This window comes from Lathyrus oleraceus, chromosome 5 (assembly GCF_024323335.1).
Source record: "Lathyrus oleraceus cultivar Zhongwan6 chromosome 5, CAAS_Psat_ZW6_1.0, whole genome shotgun sequence".
NCBI lineage: Eukaryota > Viridiplantae > Streptophyta > Magnoliopsida > Fabales > Fabaceae > Lathyrus > Lathyrus oleraceus.
The window spans coordinates 310,663,304-310,683,646 of record NC_066583.1 but is presented as its reverse complement, the minus strand read 5'-3'; the positions used below and the strand labels follow the sequence as shown (position 1 = coordinate 310,683,646).

The window sequence follows — 20,343 nt, the reverse complement described above, 5'->3', positions numbered from 1 at the left end:
TCTAAATGGTTTCAATTTCAGAACCTAATGATTTATCAATTAAACGAACGTTCTATGCTATTGGGGATTACACATTTACATGCAAAACCTAAAATCCTCAATTGCAAAACCTAAAATCCCCAATTGCAAAACCTAAAATCCCACATGCAAACCTAAAGTTTCCCATACCACAACTCATCCTAATTGACATCCAAATCGGAAATAACAGAGTTCAAACATACAGAAAATGTAGTAGGGCAAACCTTAGTTACACGGATTGATTGAAATGTGAAGTGGAGTAGGGTTTGCAATCTTCCAAATAGGGATAGAGTGTTAGTGAGAGAGAAAATGAGAGAGAGTGTGGAGAGTGCTCGGTTAAAATTTTCCTCAGCAGAGTTGAAAAACAGAAAAGTTATGTTTGGGCCAAAATGAGTGCCCTGCTGAGATTTTTAATAAGTGTGTCATGCAGCGCTCGCTGGCTTCGCCTAGCGAGCAGCTAGCGAATCAGCTCGCTACTGCCTCGCCTAGCGAGCAGCAAGCCAAAGCTAATGATCATCTACATCTAACCTTGACAAATGGAGGACTTAGCTACTCATTTTCATGGTAGCTTGGTCGGCAAGTTTCGGAAGAAGGTTGATCAACATCCGAGTCGAATAATCGAGATTGGATGGGAATCCACCTTCTTTTTGTAAAAGATGGTTAAGAGATGAAGAGAAATGAAATTTAGGGCACAAAAGCTTCTAAGAACAATGCTGTAAAAATATCTAGAAAAAGTGCAAAAGTATGGAAAACTAGGTATGGCTTCAAAAAGTGGCACTTGCTACTTATAGAGCTGTACTGGGCTGTCATGCTCGCTAGGCGAGCAGAATGGCTCGCCTAGCGAGGGTCTAATTGAGGCACATGAGGCACCTGCGCCCAGAGAAACAGCCTATCTCAGACTGTCATGTTCGCCTAGCGAACAAAACCTTCGCCTAGCGAAGGGCACGCTTCAACCCTCGCTCCAACGAGGTTGAGAGGTTTGGCTACTGGAATCCTCGTTGGGATCTCGCTGATGGCTCGCCTAGCGAGTGAGTGCTGGCTGCGCTTTTCACCAAGTCTGGACGCGTTCGCTGCAATGTTCGCTGGAAGCTCGCCTAGCGAGTCCTTCGCTACAGCTCTCGCCTAGCGAGCAAGCTGATGAATGCATCTTCTCTTTGGTTCCTTTGCCAACTTTCTTGTGTCTTCATTTTCAATTATTTCATGCCTTCTTCTTGCACAATAACACACAAATCAAAGGTACCAAGATCGTTTATCAATATATTGCATTTCATCTAAAACAAAGGTGGTTTTGACAATTTAGCAAGGAAATAGAGTGAAAGATACCCATATTTGATAGCTCAAATAAGCACTTTTGGGTATCTAACAACTCTCCCCAACTAGATTCTTGCTTGTCCTCAATCAAAGTATGCCTCTTGAAGGACAAGAGGATTTGCATTAAGAAAATGGTTTCTCCGAAGTTGGATAAAACGGCTCAAACACAAGCGAATCAGCATATACAAGTTTCCAACGGTTCGAATAAAATAATACACAAGAACTAAAACTTAATAGCTATGCGAAATATTTATCTATCTACAACAATATTATTCTGAATGAATTACCCTATCTCTCCTCTTCGAATAAGGAATGAAGAATTTACGCGTTTGCAACCGCGGGAATAATCTCACTCTCTAACAAATAATGAAGAAATCAATTCGATTCATACAATGTCTAACAATTATAAATGGTAATGTGGAAGCACGAAGATCACTAAGGGCTTTTCGGTTGAAGCTTGGTCAGGTTAACAAACAAGGGTCATTTCTAAGGCCATTGAAAACGAAATTGCTGATGCAAAAGAGACATTCACTGTACACATATTCACACATCTCGACTTCGTTCCATTTGTTTCTTATTTGAAACCTTCACAACTCTTATTTCACAACTCAATTTTATTTTTCACTATTTTTCTTCCAAGCAAGCATTCATTTTCATTCTTTCTATTTTTGTTCTTTTCTTTCACATCATATTTACAAAACAGATGTTTCTTTTATAATTTTATTTTCAATGCTTGCTCGGTTTTTCATTTTTTTTTCAAGAGTTGTGGTACTTACCGATTCTCCCCAACTTATTTCTTACTCACCCTAAGTGAATGATCTTAACTTTTTACGGCAAAAGAACAATAATCAAGATTTTCCGGGTTGTAAAAAAAGATTTTTGAAATCTCGCTTTATTTCAAGCTGAGATTCAACTGTTTAAGCTCAAAGGGGTTAACGAATACTCTCTCTGCTCACAGGTAAGTTGATTTTGGATGTAGTTGTGCTCGATAGAAAACAAGTGCCTTGATCATTTCTAATTGCTTCCACATATTCACAATAATAAAATACAAAGCATGAATCAAATGAATCAACAAAACTTATTAGAATCCAGCATTTAAGTGTACAATGAAGGTTTCCTCACAATTTGTGGTTTTAAGTTCTAGAAGAAACATTCATTCAATTATGTTGCAAAAAGACAATATTCAATTTACCAAAAAGAGTAAAGTTCTTAATGCATTCTAAAATTCTAGCCGGAGGTAACCATGTACCTTAGCCTTATTCACTTGTTTATTCTTATCATTGCCATCCAAGCTCGGATGCACCTTCATTGGGTACTTCTTTGAGGAGCAACCAATCTAGAAGGTTTGCCACTCAATCAACCAAAAATTTATTAAACAAACAAAATTAAAAACATAAATAAATAACATTACTGAAAATTTAAATTTGTTCATGGGGGACAAAACACCCCAAAAGTACAAAGCCAACATCAAAATACAGAATTCTGGAAATACAATAGAAATAAACGTAAAATGAAAAATACAAAAACTTAACCCTCTAAGGGCTCAGAATCCTCCTCGCTACCGGCTTCAGAACCGGTAGCCTCATCATCATCATCATCATCATCATCAGCTGCAGCACCCGAAGACGCACCAGCACCCGCCCCCTCACCATACACAGGCCTGTCCACAGGCCAGTTGGCGTTAAGCAGAAACTGCTCACGCGTCATCAAGGCATGAGCACCACTTCCCTGCAGCTGTAAACGCTGCATAGAGTCGTGCATATCTATCATGGCACGCTGGGTTGCCGCCATCCATTCAAAACTGTAATCGCACACAGCTTGCAGGTAGGGATCTGGTCCAGGAGTAGAAGTACCAGGACCATCAGAAGCCGGGTAGGGTACTCTCTGCAGCTGCATTGTCTCTAACATTCTTGGCCCTGCAATATTTGGCCACGTACCTGTCATCAATGGGCGACGGGATCCTTACCTGACCCCTTGAGGGTAGTCTCACCTTCGCCTGAATGCACAAACTCATGATTAAGCACGGGAAAGCCAGGGGACAATTCACACGAGCCCCCGACTTTAGCCCGCTCTCAATCACGGACTTAAGCTCATTAGCGATGATCCTCGCCACATCGATCTGGACGTTTGTGAGGATACAATGGACCAAATGTGCCACTGGGATCGGCACTGTAGAAGTGTGGGACTTTGGTTGGATGTTTGTCAGCACCATCAGCAGAATCAGTTGAGCCAAGGGAGTCATGTCCTCCCTATGATACCTCATGGGAACCCCAGATGGGTTCAGCTCAATAGATTTCCCTCTTAATAGCAGGGCGGCAGAAATGGCTTCAACATCCTGGTGAAGCCGTAAATCAGTGTGGTATGTGTCCCTCTCTTCGGCTCCCAACTGGAGCGGTTCACCTAGGACTCGGTTAATGGCATCCCTATCAAACGCAACGGGACGACCGGCCACTCGAGATGTCCAAGTAAACGGCTCGTCATCATCCGGTAGTGCGTTTGCATAAAACTCACGCACCGTTGCGATATCATAGTGCTCCAGGGGATTAATCAACCGATCCCATTTTTTTGTCAATCAACCCGGCGAATGCTCTGTTTGTGCCTTGGGGGTTGATGAGGAATCGCTTCTCCGGAAGAATTTTCCGTTTTTCCAAAGCAATGTACCTGGCGGCCTGCTTCGGGCCGACAAACTTATCGGTATCAAATTGGATAGGTACAGACCGGGAAGTGTTTCCTCCCTTCCTCTTCTTTGAATTTCCAGACCTTGATTCCATCTGCAAAATATAAAAGGAAACAACACACACCAAACAGATTAGACAGCAAAACCAAAATTTAAAGAACTGTCATGCTCGCTGCTGCTTCGCCTAGCGAAGTGGCAGCGAACGCTCGCCCCTGGTTCGCCTAGCGAGTGCTAGCGAACCTTACGGGTTTTTGGGTTCTGCAGCATTTTCAGAGAATCTTTCCCAAAACCCACATTCTAATGGTTTCAATTTCAGAACCTAATGATTTATCAATTAAACGAACGTTCTATGCTATTGGGGATTACACATTTACATGCAAAACCTAACATCCTCAATTGCAAAACCTAAAATCCCCAATTGCAAAACCTAAAATCCCACATGCAAACCTAAAGTTTCCCATACCACAACTCATCCTAATTGACATCCAAATCGGAAATAACAGAGTTCAAACATACAGAAAATGTAGTAGGGCAAACCTTAGTTACACGGATTGATTGAAATGTGAAGTGGAGTAGGGTTTGCAATCTTCCAAATAGGGATAGAGTGTTAGTGAGAGAGATGAAAATGAGAGAGTGTGGAGAGTGCTCGGTTAAAATTTTCCTCAGCAGAGTTGAAAAACAGAAAAGTTATGTTTGGGCCAAAATGAGTGCCCTGCTGAGATTTTTAATAAGTGCTGTCATGCAGCGCTCGCTGCTGCTTCGCCTAGCGAGCAGCTAGCGAATCAGCTCGCTACTGCCTCGCCTAGCGAGCAGCAAGCGAGCATGACAGCAATTGCCTTTTCAAAGGCAGCAGTTCAGGTTCATTCAGCAAGGTGTTAGCACTTCGAATCCCATCACAACACACAGAAAAAGCAGTAAATACTTACAATGTTGGGGTGCCTCCCAACAAGCGCTTGTTTAACGTCGGCTAAGCTCGACGGTGTGATGCTCACAGAGGAGCATCCAACGGAATTGCACAGCTCTCGCGATCCACATGACCGCCGAGATAAACTTTCAATCGTTGGCCATTCACGGTCCAACTATCTTTCTTGTCCATGTCTTCAATGACAATAGCCCCGTACTCCTTCACCTCTTTCACCCGAAATGGCCCAGACCATTTTGATTTCAACTTCCCGGGAAACAATTTCAACCTGGAGTTGAACAATAGGACAAACTGTCCGGGCACAAATTCTTTGCTTCGGAGCTTCTTGTCGTGGTACTTTTTTGCCTTTTCTTTGTACAACCAACTTGAGTGATATGCGGCATTGCGCATCTCTTCCAACTCAAGTAGTTGCACCTTCCTTTTGTCACCGGCCAACTCATTTTCAAAATTTAAATATTTCAGGGCCCACAAGGCTTTGTGCTCCAATTCAACCGGCAAATGGCAAGTTTTACCAAACACCAATTGAAAGGGAGTTAGGCCAATTGGAGCTTTAAAGGCGGTACGGTATGCCCATAACGCCTCATCCAATTTTTGGGACCACTCCTTTTTTGAATTAGACACAGTTTTTTCGAGAATTCTCTTAATTTCTCGATTAGAGACCTCGGCTTGCCCATTCGCCTGTGGGTGATACGGAGTTGTCACCCTATGTGATACACCGTAATGTTTTAAAATGCTTTCCAACAGTGCATTACAAAAGTGTGACCCTCCGTCACTTATCAACACTCGGGGGGTTCTGAAACGGGAAAATATGTTTTTCTTCAAAAAAATTATCACCGTTTTCGCGTCCGCCCGAGGTGAGGCAATCGCCTCAACCCACTTAGAAACGTAGTCAACTGCGACAAGCATATACTCGTTCCCATAAGAGGGCGGGAATGGTCCTACAAAATCGATGCCCCAACAATCAAATACTTCGACTTCTTGTATATTTTGTAGAGGCATCTCATCTCTCTTACCGATCCCACCGCTTCTCTGCCAACTATCACAACTTTGCGCATGGGTGTGTGCGTCTTTGAAAATGGCGGCCAATAAAATCCCGATTGGAGGATTTTAGTGGCCGTTCTCACCCCATTATAGTGTCCGCCGTAAGGCGAGTTGTGACAATGCCAAAGGATGCTCTGCGCTTCATCGCCAGTGACGCATCTCCTTAATAGGTTATCACTACCCTACTTAAACAAGTACGGGTCATCCCAAACATAATACTTTGCATCCGAAAGAAACTTCCTTTTTTGGTTCGAAGTTAGGTCGGGAGGCACAAAACCACTAGCCTTGTGGTTCGCAAAGTCTGCAAACCACGGCCTAACTTGAACTTTAAACAGTTTTTCATCAGGGAATTCTTCCCGGATTTCCTTCTCAGACGCTGTAACCTCCACATTCACTAAGCGGGATAAATGATCCGCCACCAAATTTTCCGACCCCTTCTTGTCTTTGATTTCCACATCAAATTCTTGTAACAAGAGGATCCAACGGATGAGCCTTTGCTTCGAATCCGGTTTGGTTAGCAGATATTTAATCGCCGCGTGGTCGGTATACACTACGACTTTAGACCCTATAAGATAAGACCTAAACTTTTCTAGCGCATACACTATTGCAAGTAGTTCTTTTTCCGTAGTGGCATAGTTTATTTGAGCCTCGTTAAGAACCTTACTTGCATAATGTATCGCATGAAAGTTTTTATCTTTTCTTTGGCCAAGTACCGCTCCAACTGCGTAGTCGCTCGCATCACACATTAGTTCAAAATTTTCATTCCAATTGGGAGCGACTATTATTGGAGCGGTAACCAATTTTTCTTTTAAAGTCTCAAAAGCTTGCAAACAATCATCGGTTAAGAGAAATACCTGGTCCTTAGCGAGCAAATTGCTCAAAGGCTTAGCCACCTTTGAGAAGTCCTTGATAAAGCGTCGATAGAACCCGGCGTGCCCCAAAAAGCTACGGATGCCCTTCACATTCACCGGAGGAGGTAATTTTTCTATCACTTCAACCTTAGCTTTATCCACTTCAAGCCCCCTTCTAGAGACTTTGTGGCCTAACACGATCCCCTCGGTCACCATGAAGTGACATTTCTCCCAATTAAGCACCAAATTGGTCTTCACACATCTTTCCAACACCGTTTTCAAGTTTGCCAAGCATAGACTAAAAGACCCACCAAATACCGAGAAGTCATCCATGAAGACTTCCATTGTTTTCTCTATCAGATCGGCAAAAATGGCTTGCGCACATCGTTGGAAAGTCGCCGGTGCATTGCACAGCCCAAAGGGCATTTTTCGGTATGCGAACACTCCAAACGGACACGTGAATATTTGGTTAAAGAAAATCAAGCAACGATAATATTTGGTTAAAAAACTACCATAATAACTAATTTGATTTCAGGATATTGATTTCATTTTGGAATGATAAGATTGCAACAACAATAAAATAACGGTAATATTTTTTAGTAGTATAAATAGGTAATTTATTTTATCACATTTTTCACTCACATCTAGTCTAAATTTGACCAATTTATTTTATTTTATTTTAATTTTTTGTGTGTACACGTTTCATTTGAAAATGAACCTCAATCAACATAACACATGCTCCAATTTTATGCAAAATGATGGAAGTCCTCTTTGTATCTCGAATCAACAAAACACCTCATATTTTGGAAATCCACCTCTTATTCCAAATCCATACCATAATTCAAGATTTCAAAATTCTCTTTTTATCCCAAATCCATAAAATAATTAATCCATTGGAAATTACTCATATCATACATCACCTTACCCAATGAAAAAGTCTCTTTTAATGTATTTTGATATATTTGAATCAATTTTTAATTATATTTTATATAATATATAGTTGAATCAATTTTTATGTTGTTGAGGCAAATTTATTAAATTATAAAATGATAGAGTTAGTTAGAGTATTAAATAGAGTTTAGTACGAAATTACTTATAGGAACATGAAATTAGTTGTATTATGTATTGTAATTAGGGTAATTAAGTAATTATGATGGTAATTAACTTTTATATATTAAAAATAGATTTAAAATTGAGATTAATTGGAATACACTGACGGTGTAAAACCATTTTACACTATCATCCAATTAAAACTATTCATTTTGACATATAAGCATATAATTAAAAATAAATATAATAATAATAATTAAATCATAATAATAACAACTTCTCCACGTTTCTCTCTTTCTCTTTCTTCTTTCACATTTGTCTCACTCTCTCTTTCTCTTCTTCTTCCACGTTTCTCTCACTCTCTTTATTTCTCATTTCAATTACTTCTATTATTCTTCCCCACTCCATCCATCTATTCAAAATTGATCTTTATACTTTCACAAATTTTATCTCACAAACTATATTTGCAAATCTCTACATACATGAAGTTAAACCCTAAACTAATAATATTTTCTTCTTTTTTATGATTGTATGATTTTCCAATTTTCTCTCGTTTTTTATTTTAATATTAAATTTAAGTATAATAATTTATGGACTTCTACTGATTGTTGAAACTTTTATAAAATTTAAATCAATGGTAGCTTGAGTCTTAACAAATAATATGAGATTTGATTAAAAGAGAGAGAATGAGTTCTACTTCTTGGGTGGTTTTGGGGCTCTTGGTGGGGTCCACTCAAATTATAAGGATTAAGTTTTACAAGTTTTTAGATATTTTTCGGTAGTAAAATTTTGTAGACAATGAATAATAAAAGCAAGTCCCTTTGATATTTCCGTGATCACATCGTTTTGACTTGTGTATTGAATAAAAGCAAGTCCATCTAATCTTTTCATGATCACATCTTTAACCATCTTAGCTGCAACGTTGGTGAAAAATTAGTGTTAGCAATGCTTTAAAAGCCTATATGCAACCGCAAAAATGGAGGCAAAACGGTATCGGCAAATACCTATACCGATATCGTTATTTGCCATTTTTATGTTAAAGAATAAATTGGAGTTAATTGACGATTGCAATTAATGTCATAAGTTGGAGTTAATTGACAATTGCAATTAATGTCACAACGAACCATAAGTTGGAGTTAATTGACGATCGCAGACATTTTTTAAACCTTAATTGTTAACATTGTTTATGACATTCATAAACCTTTGTTCATGCCATTACATTTTTCATGGCAGTCATATTAAGGTAAGATATCCCTTAATTAATATGCTTATGAAAAGATTTATATTTGATTCTTCGAACCATAAATCTGACCAAAACTAAGCAAATCATTTTATTGACATGATAATTTTTTTCGTTCCAGTTTCTTCGTTTGATTGATTTTTCAGACATATTTAATACATATTTTTTCTAAGCAATTTGTGTTTTTATATTATTTCAATTATTGATGAAGAAATATAATAAATTGTCTCTATAGATTGAACATGAAAAAGAAAATAAAATAAAAATTAACAATCTCTCTACATAAAAGCATTCAATATCAGACAAAATTTGATTTTTTTTTCAAAAGTTAAGAATAAATGGATAAGCACATAACTTTATAAAGAATGAGAAATGCTTCCCTAATCCCTCATAGACTCCAACATAAAAAAAATCAACAAAAGACCATTTAATCTAAACATAAAAATCACAGTAGAGTAAAACAGTAAGTGCAAAATGCCAACAACTTAAATAAGGCTCTGATGAAGTCTCCAAAGAGTATAGAAGCAACTTATTGAATTTTCCTGTTCTAAAAGACTTGATAAGGCATGACTTGAATAAAGACCTTCAATTATAATATGAAGACAATTAATTATTAAAATTAACACTAGTATAAATATAAACAAAATCAGTAACGTTAGAAAAAACTATTACCTCTTAATCAACCAACAATATAGAAGTTTCAAAATAGAGTTTGAAAATTGAATTTATCACCTAAAAATCATAAATATGTTGTTAGTGAATCAAATTAACATGATAAAAAAATGAGAAGACATGTACATGTAATTTTAAGATACCTTGTTTGATTTAAATTTGGACATTTAGGCTTAGTATGACCCTTTTTCATGAAATAACTACAAGTAGAGGAACCTTTTCTGACCATCTCCAAACTGCTTTTCATTCGCAAAGTCCGTGGACATCCTTTAGTTGCTATAAGTGGAGGGTCATGCAAAGCTATATTACCATCAAATACTTTTGGCATATCTTCAGATGTTAAATCAACAAACTTCTTATTTGACTCTTCAATATCCAATAAATCAAGTTTTGCAATCCCATTTTGCAAACTTTGAATTGCAATATCGTGATGTTTCGGATTGTGAACCTCTTTCTGATAGTTCGAGGGAGTGAACCATAATACTATTAAACAATAAAGTGTCAGAAGCGTTGTTGCTTCCTTCTTGAAATCCTTCAATTGTCACTTCTTTTACCTTTTCTTTTTTAGCATTAATAGACCATCTATGTAAAACATACTGTGAAGGGAGACAATAAACCTTTTTCTTTATGAATACACATAATACACGTCGACAAAGAATACCTGAAAATTCAAACATGTGACAACTACAATTTTCTTCTTTTGAAGTGACATGAAAATTCACATAGTAGATAGGTTTCTCTTTGTAAATTTCACGAACTTTATACGTTGAGACTTCAATAGAAAACTTAACCTTTTCTGTGATAAATAATTGAGAACTAACCAACTCATCTTGGAATATTCTAAACATTTTTCTTGTATAAAATTTTGAAGCTTCTTCTTCCATGGGATATAAAGTTCGTAAAAGTGGCTTTGAATTTCTTGTTTTGAAAGTCTTCTCTTTTTCCTTGTTGTAACGTGCATCAAGATCTTTTTCATATTGTGTCACAAATTGGCTTAATGAAGTACTTGAATTCAAAAAATCCTTAAAATATTTATTCATACTTTCACTCCTTTGAGTGGTAGACATTCCTGCACAAAAATTGTGACGTACATAAGCAGGAATCTATTTTTCTCGAATGGAGAATATCTTGTTTAGCCACTGATTATCTTGTAATCCATATTTATCAATCACTGTTTCCCAATCAGAATCAAATTCTTCAACATTGGTAGATTGGTGGATGCACTTGTAAATTTTATTTTTAAATTCACCATGTTCGTGATAGACACGATTCAAGTACTCAGGAACTTTTTTCTCAATATGCCACATGCAATAATGATGATTAACCTTTGGAAATACCTTTGCAACTGCAATACTAATAGCAGCATCTTGATCTGTGATGATAGTTTTAGGAGAAATTCCACCCATTGCTTCTAACCAAGTACTTAGCAAAAAAAAAAAACTCTCTATAGTTTCATACCATAATAGAGCACAACCAAAAAGAATGGATTGTTGATGATGATTAACTCTTGTGAATGGAACAAAAGGCATTTTATATTTATTTGTCAAATACGTCGGATCAAAAGTAACAACATCACCAAAGTATTTATATGCCATTTTGGACATTGAATCAACCCAGAAACAATTTGCTAATCTTCCTTCAGCGTCCATTTGAAAAGCATAGAAAAACCCAAGATTCTTCAATTGACAACTTTTAAAGTATGATAACATCATTTGAGCATCTCCATTTTCTAATTTTTTTTGTCTCTTTTTAGTTAAGTAATTGATACCATATTGTGGATTAAATCTAACATTATCAACACCACCACTTTCAGTACATGTTAGCTCAAATTTTCGACGCCCACTTCAAATTACCAAAATTGGAAAGCATGTACAGCTGGTGTTAGTTGGTAATTTTAAGTGTCGGGTTTTTGTTATCGTATCCACAGGGATTGTAAGATATCACCGTCGTTCGATGGTTGTATTAATCTTAGCTTAAGTAACAATAGGGTTTTGGTTGTTGTCACGTTATCTTGCATAAAAATGTAATAAAATGCGGTAAAAGTTTGATTTGAATATTTGAGAAATATTGCCAAAGTTAGGGTTCAACGATCACTTTGCATGTATTTGTTCGGTCAACAATCTTATAAACTCCTTTAGATGATAAATTATTTCACAAAGTCCTCCCAATGTGTTTCTCTCGAACACACATTGTGAGTTTTCCCATTTTGATCGATTGTTTATCTCTAACACAACCTATCAAAATGACAACTTTTTGGTTCAACCTTATGGTGAACAAAATCATTCATTACTATCTCTAGCTAACAAACAAGATTGGATGAAAACCTAGGTTAAGAGTTGGTAAACATCTCTCGATCATAAACCAACACAAAGAGTTTTGAATAAGAACAAAGTTTTCATCATATATTCACCATTAAAGAGTTTACACATGAAGATCCTTACATTTACACACAAAGCTAATGATCATCTACATCTAACCTTGACAAATGGAGGACTTAGCTACTCATTTTCATGGTAGCTTGGTCGGCAAGTTTCGGAAGAAGGTTGATCAACATCCGAGTCGAATAATCGAGATTGGATGGGAATCCACCTTCTTTTTGTAAAAGATGGTTAAGAGATGAAGAGAAATGAAATTTAGGGCACAAAAGCTTCTAAGAACAATGCTGTAAAAATATCTAGAAAAAGTGCAAAAGTATGGAAAACTAGGTATGGCTTCAAAAAGTGGCACTTGCTACTTATAGAGCTGTACTGGGCTGTCATGCTCGCTAGGCGAGCAGAATGGCTCGCCTAGCGAGGGTCTAATTGAGGCACATGAGGCACCTGCGCCCAGAGAAACAGCCTATCTCAGACTGTCATGTTCGCCTAGCGAACAAAACCTTCGCCTAGCGAAGGGCACGCTTCAACCCTCGCTCCAGCGAGGTTGAGAGGTTTGGCTACTGGAATCCTCGCTGGGATCTCGCTGATGGCTCGCCTAGCGAGTGAGTGTTGGCTGCGCTTTTCACCAAGTCTGGACGCGTTCGCTGCAACGTTCGCTGGAAGCTCCCCTAGCGAGTCCTTCGCTACAGCTCTCGCCTAGCGAGCAAGTTGATGAATGCATCTTCTCTTTGGTTCCTTTGCCAACTTTCTTGTGTCTTCATTTTCAATTATTTCATGCCTTCTTCCTGCACAATAACACACAAATCAAAGGTACCAAGATCGTTTATCAATGTATTGCATTTCATCTAAAACAAAGGTGGTTTTGACAATTTAGCAAGGAAATGGAGTGAAAGATACCCATATTTGATAGCTCAAATAAGCACTTTTGGGTATCTAACAGCTGGTTTCGACTAAGAAGTGATTCGACCAGCTGAGGGTAGACCGACTTAGTTGATTGGATAAAAATCAAGCTTATAACTGAAATTTCAGAGCAGTTCCTGAGGGAGCAGTTAGAAAATGGTTTCGATCAGAGATTTGAAATTTAAATAAAGGAGGGAATATTACCTTCGTTAGAAACTGCGAGGATACACATGGAAGTAGAGTGAGCGAACATACACATGTAGGGCGCCCCGTGTATCGACGTGATTGAAGAACCATCATAGCGGTTATTTCGACCCAGTATAAATATAGGGTCTTAGTGTTAGAAAAATGTGTGTCAAATTATGTACAAAAACCTGCAAATTTACTAAGTATTCGTGTGAAGAGGAACGGTAAAATGCAGAATGTATGTTGTCTACATCATTGTTTAATCATTTCAAAGCATTATAAAGTTATCTTTACTTTCTCTTCAGAAACGTCTTTCCTTGTTCTTTACTTTCAAACACTTTATCTCTTACTTCGTTATTTACAAGTTTAAAGATCCTTAGTTCCTTTTCTTACCTTGAACTTTTACCTTACAGTCTTAAAGATTTCAGCGCTTACAAACCTTTTTGATTATTTTTAACCCTTTTACAATTCCCGTCGTTTACTTCTTCTTTAATAGGTCTAAATACTAATTTAAGATTGTTCTTTTGTTTAAGTCTCTCTTTTGTCCTTATTTTTATTTAACGCTTTGATTTGACGTTTAGTTCGATCATCTATTAACGTTACATTTACGAAAAATTTAACACATGTCCTAGGATCAATTTGATCGATCCTGTGAGTGACCAAATTTAGAAGATCAGCGGTTGTTTACCATTTTTCAAGGTAAACAGTACATAAGACATATCTTATTTACTAGGTCCTAAACCAGAATCATGCAACACATCAATAAGTTTTTTTTGCACATTAGTCTTCTTTCTATGTACTCGAAGAAACTGTGAACTTCTAGGAGAAAATAGTTCATGATTATGGTCCCTTACAAATCTTGTAACAATCCATATTTCTCCATTTTTCTTTAAATACAGCATTGTCTTGCATCCTGCCATTGTTTCATCGTGTACGATAATACTATTATTTTCTTCTTTCACATATTTTTTTGTCCGAAATCCCTCCTTTGAACAAAGAAATTCTCGACCTATTATCATACCATTTGTTCTTGATTTAGTAACACGACCCATACGAAAGCTAAAACCTTTATTCTTAGCATACTTTGTGTAGTAAATTCTCGTCTCTTCAATTGATGCAAACTCCATTCCTTTGTATGGCTCTAAGGGAGGCTCTGCTGATAGTCTGCTATTGAGAGGATCAATAACAACACTTTCAAGCATGTCATCAGAGCTAACTATGGTTGAATCTTCATGTATGTTTTGCATCTCTTAATCTGTTATAATAATACAAACAATATTTACACAACTGTTAAACATGATAATAAAAATAATATTGCACTAGTAAAGCTAGTAAAATTGAATACAATCTTATCCCCCCTCTTTTAATCAAATCCCATATTATTTGTTAAAACTCAAGCTATCATTGATTTAAATTTTATAAAGTTTCAACAATCAGTATAAGCTCATAAATTATTCTACTTAAATTTAATATTAAAAGAAAAAAACAAGAAAAAATTGGAAAGTCACATAATCATAAAAAAGAAGAAAATATTATTAGTTTAGGGTTTAACCTCATGTATGTAGAGATTTGCAAATATAGTTTCTGAGATAAAATTTGTGAAAGTATAAAGATCAATTTTGAATAAATGGCTGGAGTGGGGGAAGAATAATAGAAGTAACTGAAATAAGAAATAAAGAGAGTGAGAGAAACTTGAAAGAAGAAAGAGAAAGAGAGAGTGAGAGAAACATGCAAGAAGAAAGAGAAAGAGAGTGTAAAAAGTTTTATACTGTCAATACATCACAATCATCCGTTTATATTATTTTTTAAATGTTTAAAATAAAAGTCAAACATTTCAAATAAATAAATAGTTGTGATTAGCTGATAGTGTAAAAGTTCTTTACACTGTCAGTGTATATCAATTAAATTTATTTTTAATTACATGCTTATATATCAAAATGAATAATTTTAATTAGATGATAGTATAAAATGATTTTAGACTGTCCCTGTATTTCAATTAATCTCTTTAAAATTCAAGACGATCTTAATCATATTTACAAAGTAATATCCAAAGGAATCAAATAATATTCCATCATTACATGTTGAAACGGTTTTGTTTCAATTAACAAAGTCAATCATTATAAATGTGGTAAAGTACATATAAAATGAATTTGATGAAGTTAAACGTAATGAATAAATTATAGTTGAAGATAAAATAGAATAAAGAGAAAGTCAATAGAAAACTAGAAAACAAACCAACCAACCAACCATAGTGTAATATCTATCTCACAGTTGAACACAAAATCGAACAAGATTGGTATCATCACTCTTATTCCTATTCCAATTCCAATTCCAATTCCATCCACCGATCACACTCACTCCCACTAACCGATACTCCATTCCTATCACCTCACCACCACCTTCCTCAAACCAACCCTCTTCCATTATTTATTTTTTTATTTTTATTTTTTATTTTTAATTTATATATTCCAAAACCATCCACTCAGATTCAGGCACGTCACATCTTGTTATCTCATTCATCACCCTCTTTCTTTTCTTCTCTTCTCTTCTCATTTTCCCCTTTTCAAATCCAATTAGGGTTTCATTTCCATCTCGATTTTTTTCCTTCTCGTTCCCAATTTTTTTCTTCCGTTTTTATATTAATAATCCAAAGGGAAGGGACGAGGATGAGGCTTTGGAGATCGGAATTCGTCCTCGCTATCTTTCTCTGTTGTGGGGCCCTTTCCTCCACCGCCACCGCCACCGCCACCGCCACCGCCACCGCCGTTTGTCCCACCGAGTCCCTTTTGGATTCCGTTTTAGGGTTTCCAGATTCGACTTGTTCGTTATCAGACTCTCTTGGATCCATTCGTTATGTTGGTGTCACCCAGGTAACCCTTTTCCTCCTTCTCTCTCCTCAAAATTTTATTTTTGTCTTTTTGTGATGATTTTTGAATTAGCTCAATTTTATGCTGGTGTACTGTTTTTTTGCCGAGTTTAGATTATGTGTAGTTGCGGGAGAGTGTTTATTTGGTGATTGAATTAAGATTACAGTATAGCTATGTTGTTTTGATGTGCAGGGAGATGAGGCTTCTTTGCAGAAGGCACTGAATATGGTTCATAAGAATTATCATGAGTATGTGGCTGTGCTCTTTTATGCATCCTGGTGTCCTTTTTCACGGGTATTTAGACCGGTTTTTTCTGTTCTTTCATCCTTACATCCTTCTATACCTCATTTTGCTATTGAAGAATCATCGGTTAGACCAAGGTTTGTGTCTTTAGTTTTTCTTTTCTCTCTCTATCTTTCATTGGTTCTTGGCTTCTTTTATTTCAATGTTAATTCCATTCTGGCAGTACGTTATCCAAGTATGGTGTCCATGGTTTTCCTACATTATTCATTTTGAATTCTACTATGCGCGTTCGGTATCATGGTTCTCGGACGCTTGTATCTCTCGTAGGTTTCTACAATGATGTTACTGGTATGTAAGGGCTATTTTTTTAACCTTATCTTTACATTGAGATTTTTGTTCTATTACTTAGTTTTTCTTCCTATTATCAATCTCAGCTGCAACTTTTACATGCCAGTCTTGTAAGTTACATTCAATGAAGGGGAGCTTAATCTATTTATAAAGCTTTCAAAATTTTAACACATACAATTTACATCACATAGTTTTTTGTGGGGGTAGAAATGGAGGGTAGAGATTATTTTGAAACTTTGTTTTAATATTATGGAGGGTGGGGGAACATGGAGGAAACAGAATACCTCCCCACTTGATCTGACTCTCCTTCAAAACTGACTGAGGGGTTTGGAGGGAAGAGAAGATGAGTTTTAAATAGTTTAAATGCATTGACTAAATTGTCCTTGCACAAAATGTAGCATGAAAGGTCTAAGGGTTTAGAAAATTAATTAGTTTAGAAACCCCTCCCCTCCCTTGAGAACCCGACAAAGAGAGGGCTATATCCCTTTCGCCCCTCTCAATGAAACATAATTATATCTTATGTAGTCCCTTCCCTTGACTCTTTTGAACTAGACACCGCTTTAAATTATGATTTCCAAACACGATCCCATGGAAGAAATGTATGGATTTATTCAACACTATAAGAAATATGTTGTATTTAATTATTATGTTCTTTTTGAGGATTTCTCTCTTATTTCCGAATGATTCATTTTCTTCTCAACCATCATAGGTTGTATCGTATGATTTGTATCTCGATTCTGAATGAAATAGAAAGCAATCAATATATTATAGATAATGAGTTGAATTGAAAAGCGCAGTGTAGGCCTGGTCTAGCTGGTTTCGGAAAGGCCTTATAGGGTTGAATGTTTTGAATTTTTTTTCTTTAATGGGACAGAAACAACCAAAACTAAACCCAAACACCCCAGTCAGGATCTCCAAAGGAAGACTTGGTATAGTGTTTTTGTCCACAGTCCCTCCTACACCTCATTTTTGTAATTTTGCCTGCCTACTCGGTTCTTTGGGGCCTCTCCCTCCTCTATTTTTTGATTTTTAGTCCCTTTTTGTCTGGTTTGAAAATAGTGCTCCAACTAGGGGAAGACATTGCATAAGATAATTGGAAGAGGAAGGTTGGCTGATGGAAGACAGGGTGGCTTGAGATTTTTGTTTCTAGGGGGTGATTGAGGGTGTCGGTCGGCCCTAAGCTTTCTGTTTCTGTTTGATGCTATATTTTTCTGAGATGGGAGTGGTATTGGGCCATACATCCCAAACTCTTCCCATGTTTTTTCTGTTTTTTTCTTTTTGGTTTCTGTTTGTTGGCTGAAATGCTAATATTTTTTGGTTTTAGTAAATTTTTTCACAAACACTATTTTATGTTGATTTTTAATATTAAGATTCAATTTGCGATTTGGAAAATAGGTCTTCCAATTCACAATTCAAAATTTAAGTTTATAACCTTGTTTTCAACAACTTGTTGAATACTTAAGGTTGAATTTTAACTTTTCATCAACATGCTTTGACCGTGCCTTAGTCGTCCAGTGTAGCATAGCAATCAAGTGATTACTGTAGCTTTTACGTGACAAAGGAGAAACGGTTGGGCCTTGGGAGGTTGGGCTGATAGAAAGGTCATGGGCATTGTTGGAAGAGTCTGTAAAATAATTTTTGTAATCTTCCTCATGTTATGCAGTAGCACATCATTGTATGCTTATTTCTTATATTTATTTCATTTTGGTTGTCACTGTAGGAATTAGGATTGATTCACTTGACCAACTATCCCTTGAGAAAATTGGGCGTCCATCAGATGATGAGAATCTAAGCGACACTGAACCAGAAAGTTGTCCATTTTCATGGGCTAGATCTCCAGAAAATTTATTGCGACAGGAAACTTATCTGGCTTTGGCCACTGCATTTGTGGTTTTGAGATTACTCTACCTGTTTTCTCCTACCCTGCTTATATGTATTCAATATGCTTGGAGAAGGGTCATCCAAAATGTTAGATTATGGACCTTGCTGGAACATCCTTTGGTTTATTTGAAGCGAATAATACAGTCGATTTACCGTTTGAAAGAGCCGTGCAAAAGAAGTAATCTTCAGGAAGGAGCAATGAATGCTAAGGCATGGGCTTCCAAGTCCCTTGCCACAGTTTCAATTGGAGAAGAAAGCACCAGCCGCGTAATGCACCAGTAAGTTGCCTGTAACGAAAAGTTTTTTCCCTGTGAAGTATACCCTATTAAATGCTTGGCTGCAAGTTATGCCACGTTCTCTTGTAATCTTCACACCCTTGAGCCTCACGCATAGTGAGAAGTCAATTGTGTTTCTGAATGATGTAATCATCCCTTTTTTGTCCATATGATCAAGAAATACTTCATTCAGCATTCTAGAAAATTGACTTCAATGTGTATAGTTTAAACGGAAAAATTCAGACCTTAAATCTGTAATTCTTTGACTTCTTGTAGGTTTACCTGAAGGTCAAATCTTTTTGATCATCAGTTCATAAATTTAATTTTGTTGGGAATGAAGTGATTGTAATCCTACCCTGTAGTACTGTTTGCCTGTCATGTTCATGTACTCAAACATGTTTATTGTAAAACTTAAAAAGTAATAAATCTGATTAAAATATCACAGGTGTACTCTGTATCAAAAGTATTTTATGCAGGAAAGATTGCTAACTTTGCTTAACCGATCCAGATTTGGGCGTTACTTGATATCACACAAGTTTCCACTGCTGAATCCCTTGTGCTGCTGACATGATAACATTGGATAGTATCTTCTCTGATCTGACAATAATTCTTCCTTCAAGATTTTCAATATCTTCAGCAACAAGTTTTATATTAAGACAGTATACAAAAGATTCTGAGTAATAGCAAACACTTGATGGAAAGAAATCAAACACTCTCAAACAATGAAATCTAATGAAAAAAGCATTTTCAAACTTCACAAATCTCTTTCTCTTTACCATTTCTGGCAAATAACTTGGTACTATTGTATGTATACCTTCATTATTATTGCTATAAACTGCACCTCCGCATGTCACATGTTGTAAAAGATATCATATAAATCACCTGAATTTAACCACAACACAAGATATATCATCTTTACTGTCTTTTTTATTGCTTCAGCTGTGTTTTGCCGCTTCCTGTGGATCTTTCATTCTTCTAGCAATATCCACTGCATGATTAGACATTACCTAGTTTGCCACATGCACATGTTTTTTCTTTTTATATTGAACATTTAAGAGGCAAGAAATCAACAATAACATGGTCCATCACTTACAAGGATTAGAATGTCAGTACCAAAATCTATATAACTTGCAATGGTCCTCACCTCGCATCAACAACATTAATGTTAATATCAAGTAGTATTGTCAATTATGGATCACAAAATATAGCAATTTGTTCAAATTCAGCAACGCAACAGTGCTGTAGTGCCTCTATAGTCCCTACTTGTTAGCATTCTGTACTATTAAGTAGCATAGTTTATCCGTGATTTTGTTTGAATTTTCAGGAAACCACAAACTCCAATCAAAAGCAGAATTTTCAAAAACAACTGCAGAAACTCATCAAGGTTGAATACATATTCAGAAGGGATAAAACGTTGTTATTTGATACAGTGTTTGTTTCCTATGATGATAAAGAAGAATGAGATAATTATAAATATAAGATTGTG

At 36.5% G+C, this 20,343-nt stretch overlaps 1 protein-coding gene and 1 pseudogene across 1 annotated transcript; one reads left to right on the top strand and one right to left on the bottom strand.

The window, feature by feature from the left end:
• Positions 1–9,838: 9,838 nt before the first annotated feature.
• LOC127080369 (protein FAR1-RELATED SEQUENCE 5-like) lies at positions 9,839–11,188 on the bottom strand (annotated as a pseudogene).
• Positions 11,189–15,479: 4,291 nt separating this feature from the next.
• LOC127084217 (5'-adenylylsulfate reductase-like 4) lies at positions 15,480–19,296 on the top strand. The gene is made up of 4 exons (XM_051024625.1): positions 15,480–16,113; positions 16,303–16,490; positions 16,577–16,701; positions 18,422–19,296. The coding sequence occupies exons 1-4, from the start codon at positions 15,910–15,912 to the stop codon at positions 18,862–18,864; spliced, it is 960 nt and encodes a 319-aa protein (XP_050880582.1). The 5' UTR covers positions 15,480–15,909; the 3' UTR covers positions 18,865–19,296.
• Positions 19,297–20,343: the final 1,047 nt, after the last annotated feature.

Coding starts and splice junctions, on each gene's coding strand:
- LOC127084217 (XM_051024625.1), top strand. CDS start 15,910: ATGAGGCTTTGGAGATCGGAATTCGTCCTCGCTATCTTTCTCTGTTGT. Junction 16,114..16,302: donor GTTATGTTGGTGTCACCCAG/GTAACCCTTTTC, acceptor TTTGATGTGCAG/GGAGATGAGGCTTCTTTGCA. Junction 16,491..16,576: donor GAATCATCGGTTAGACCAAG/GTTTGTGTCTTT, acceptor CCATTCTGGCAG/TACGTTATCCAAGTATGGTG.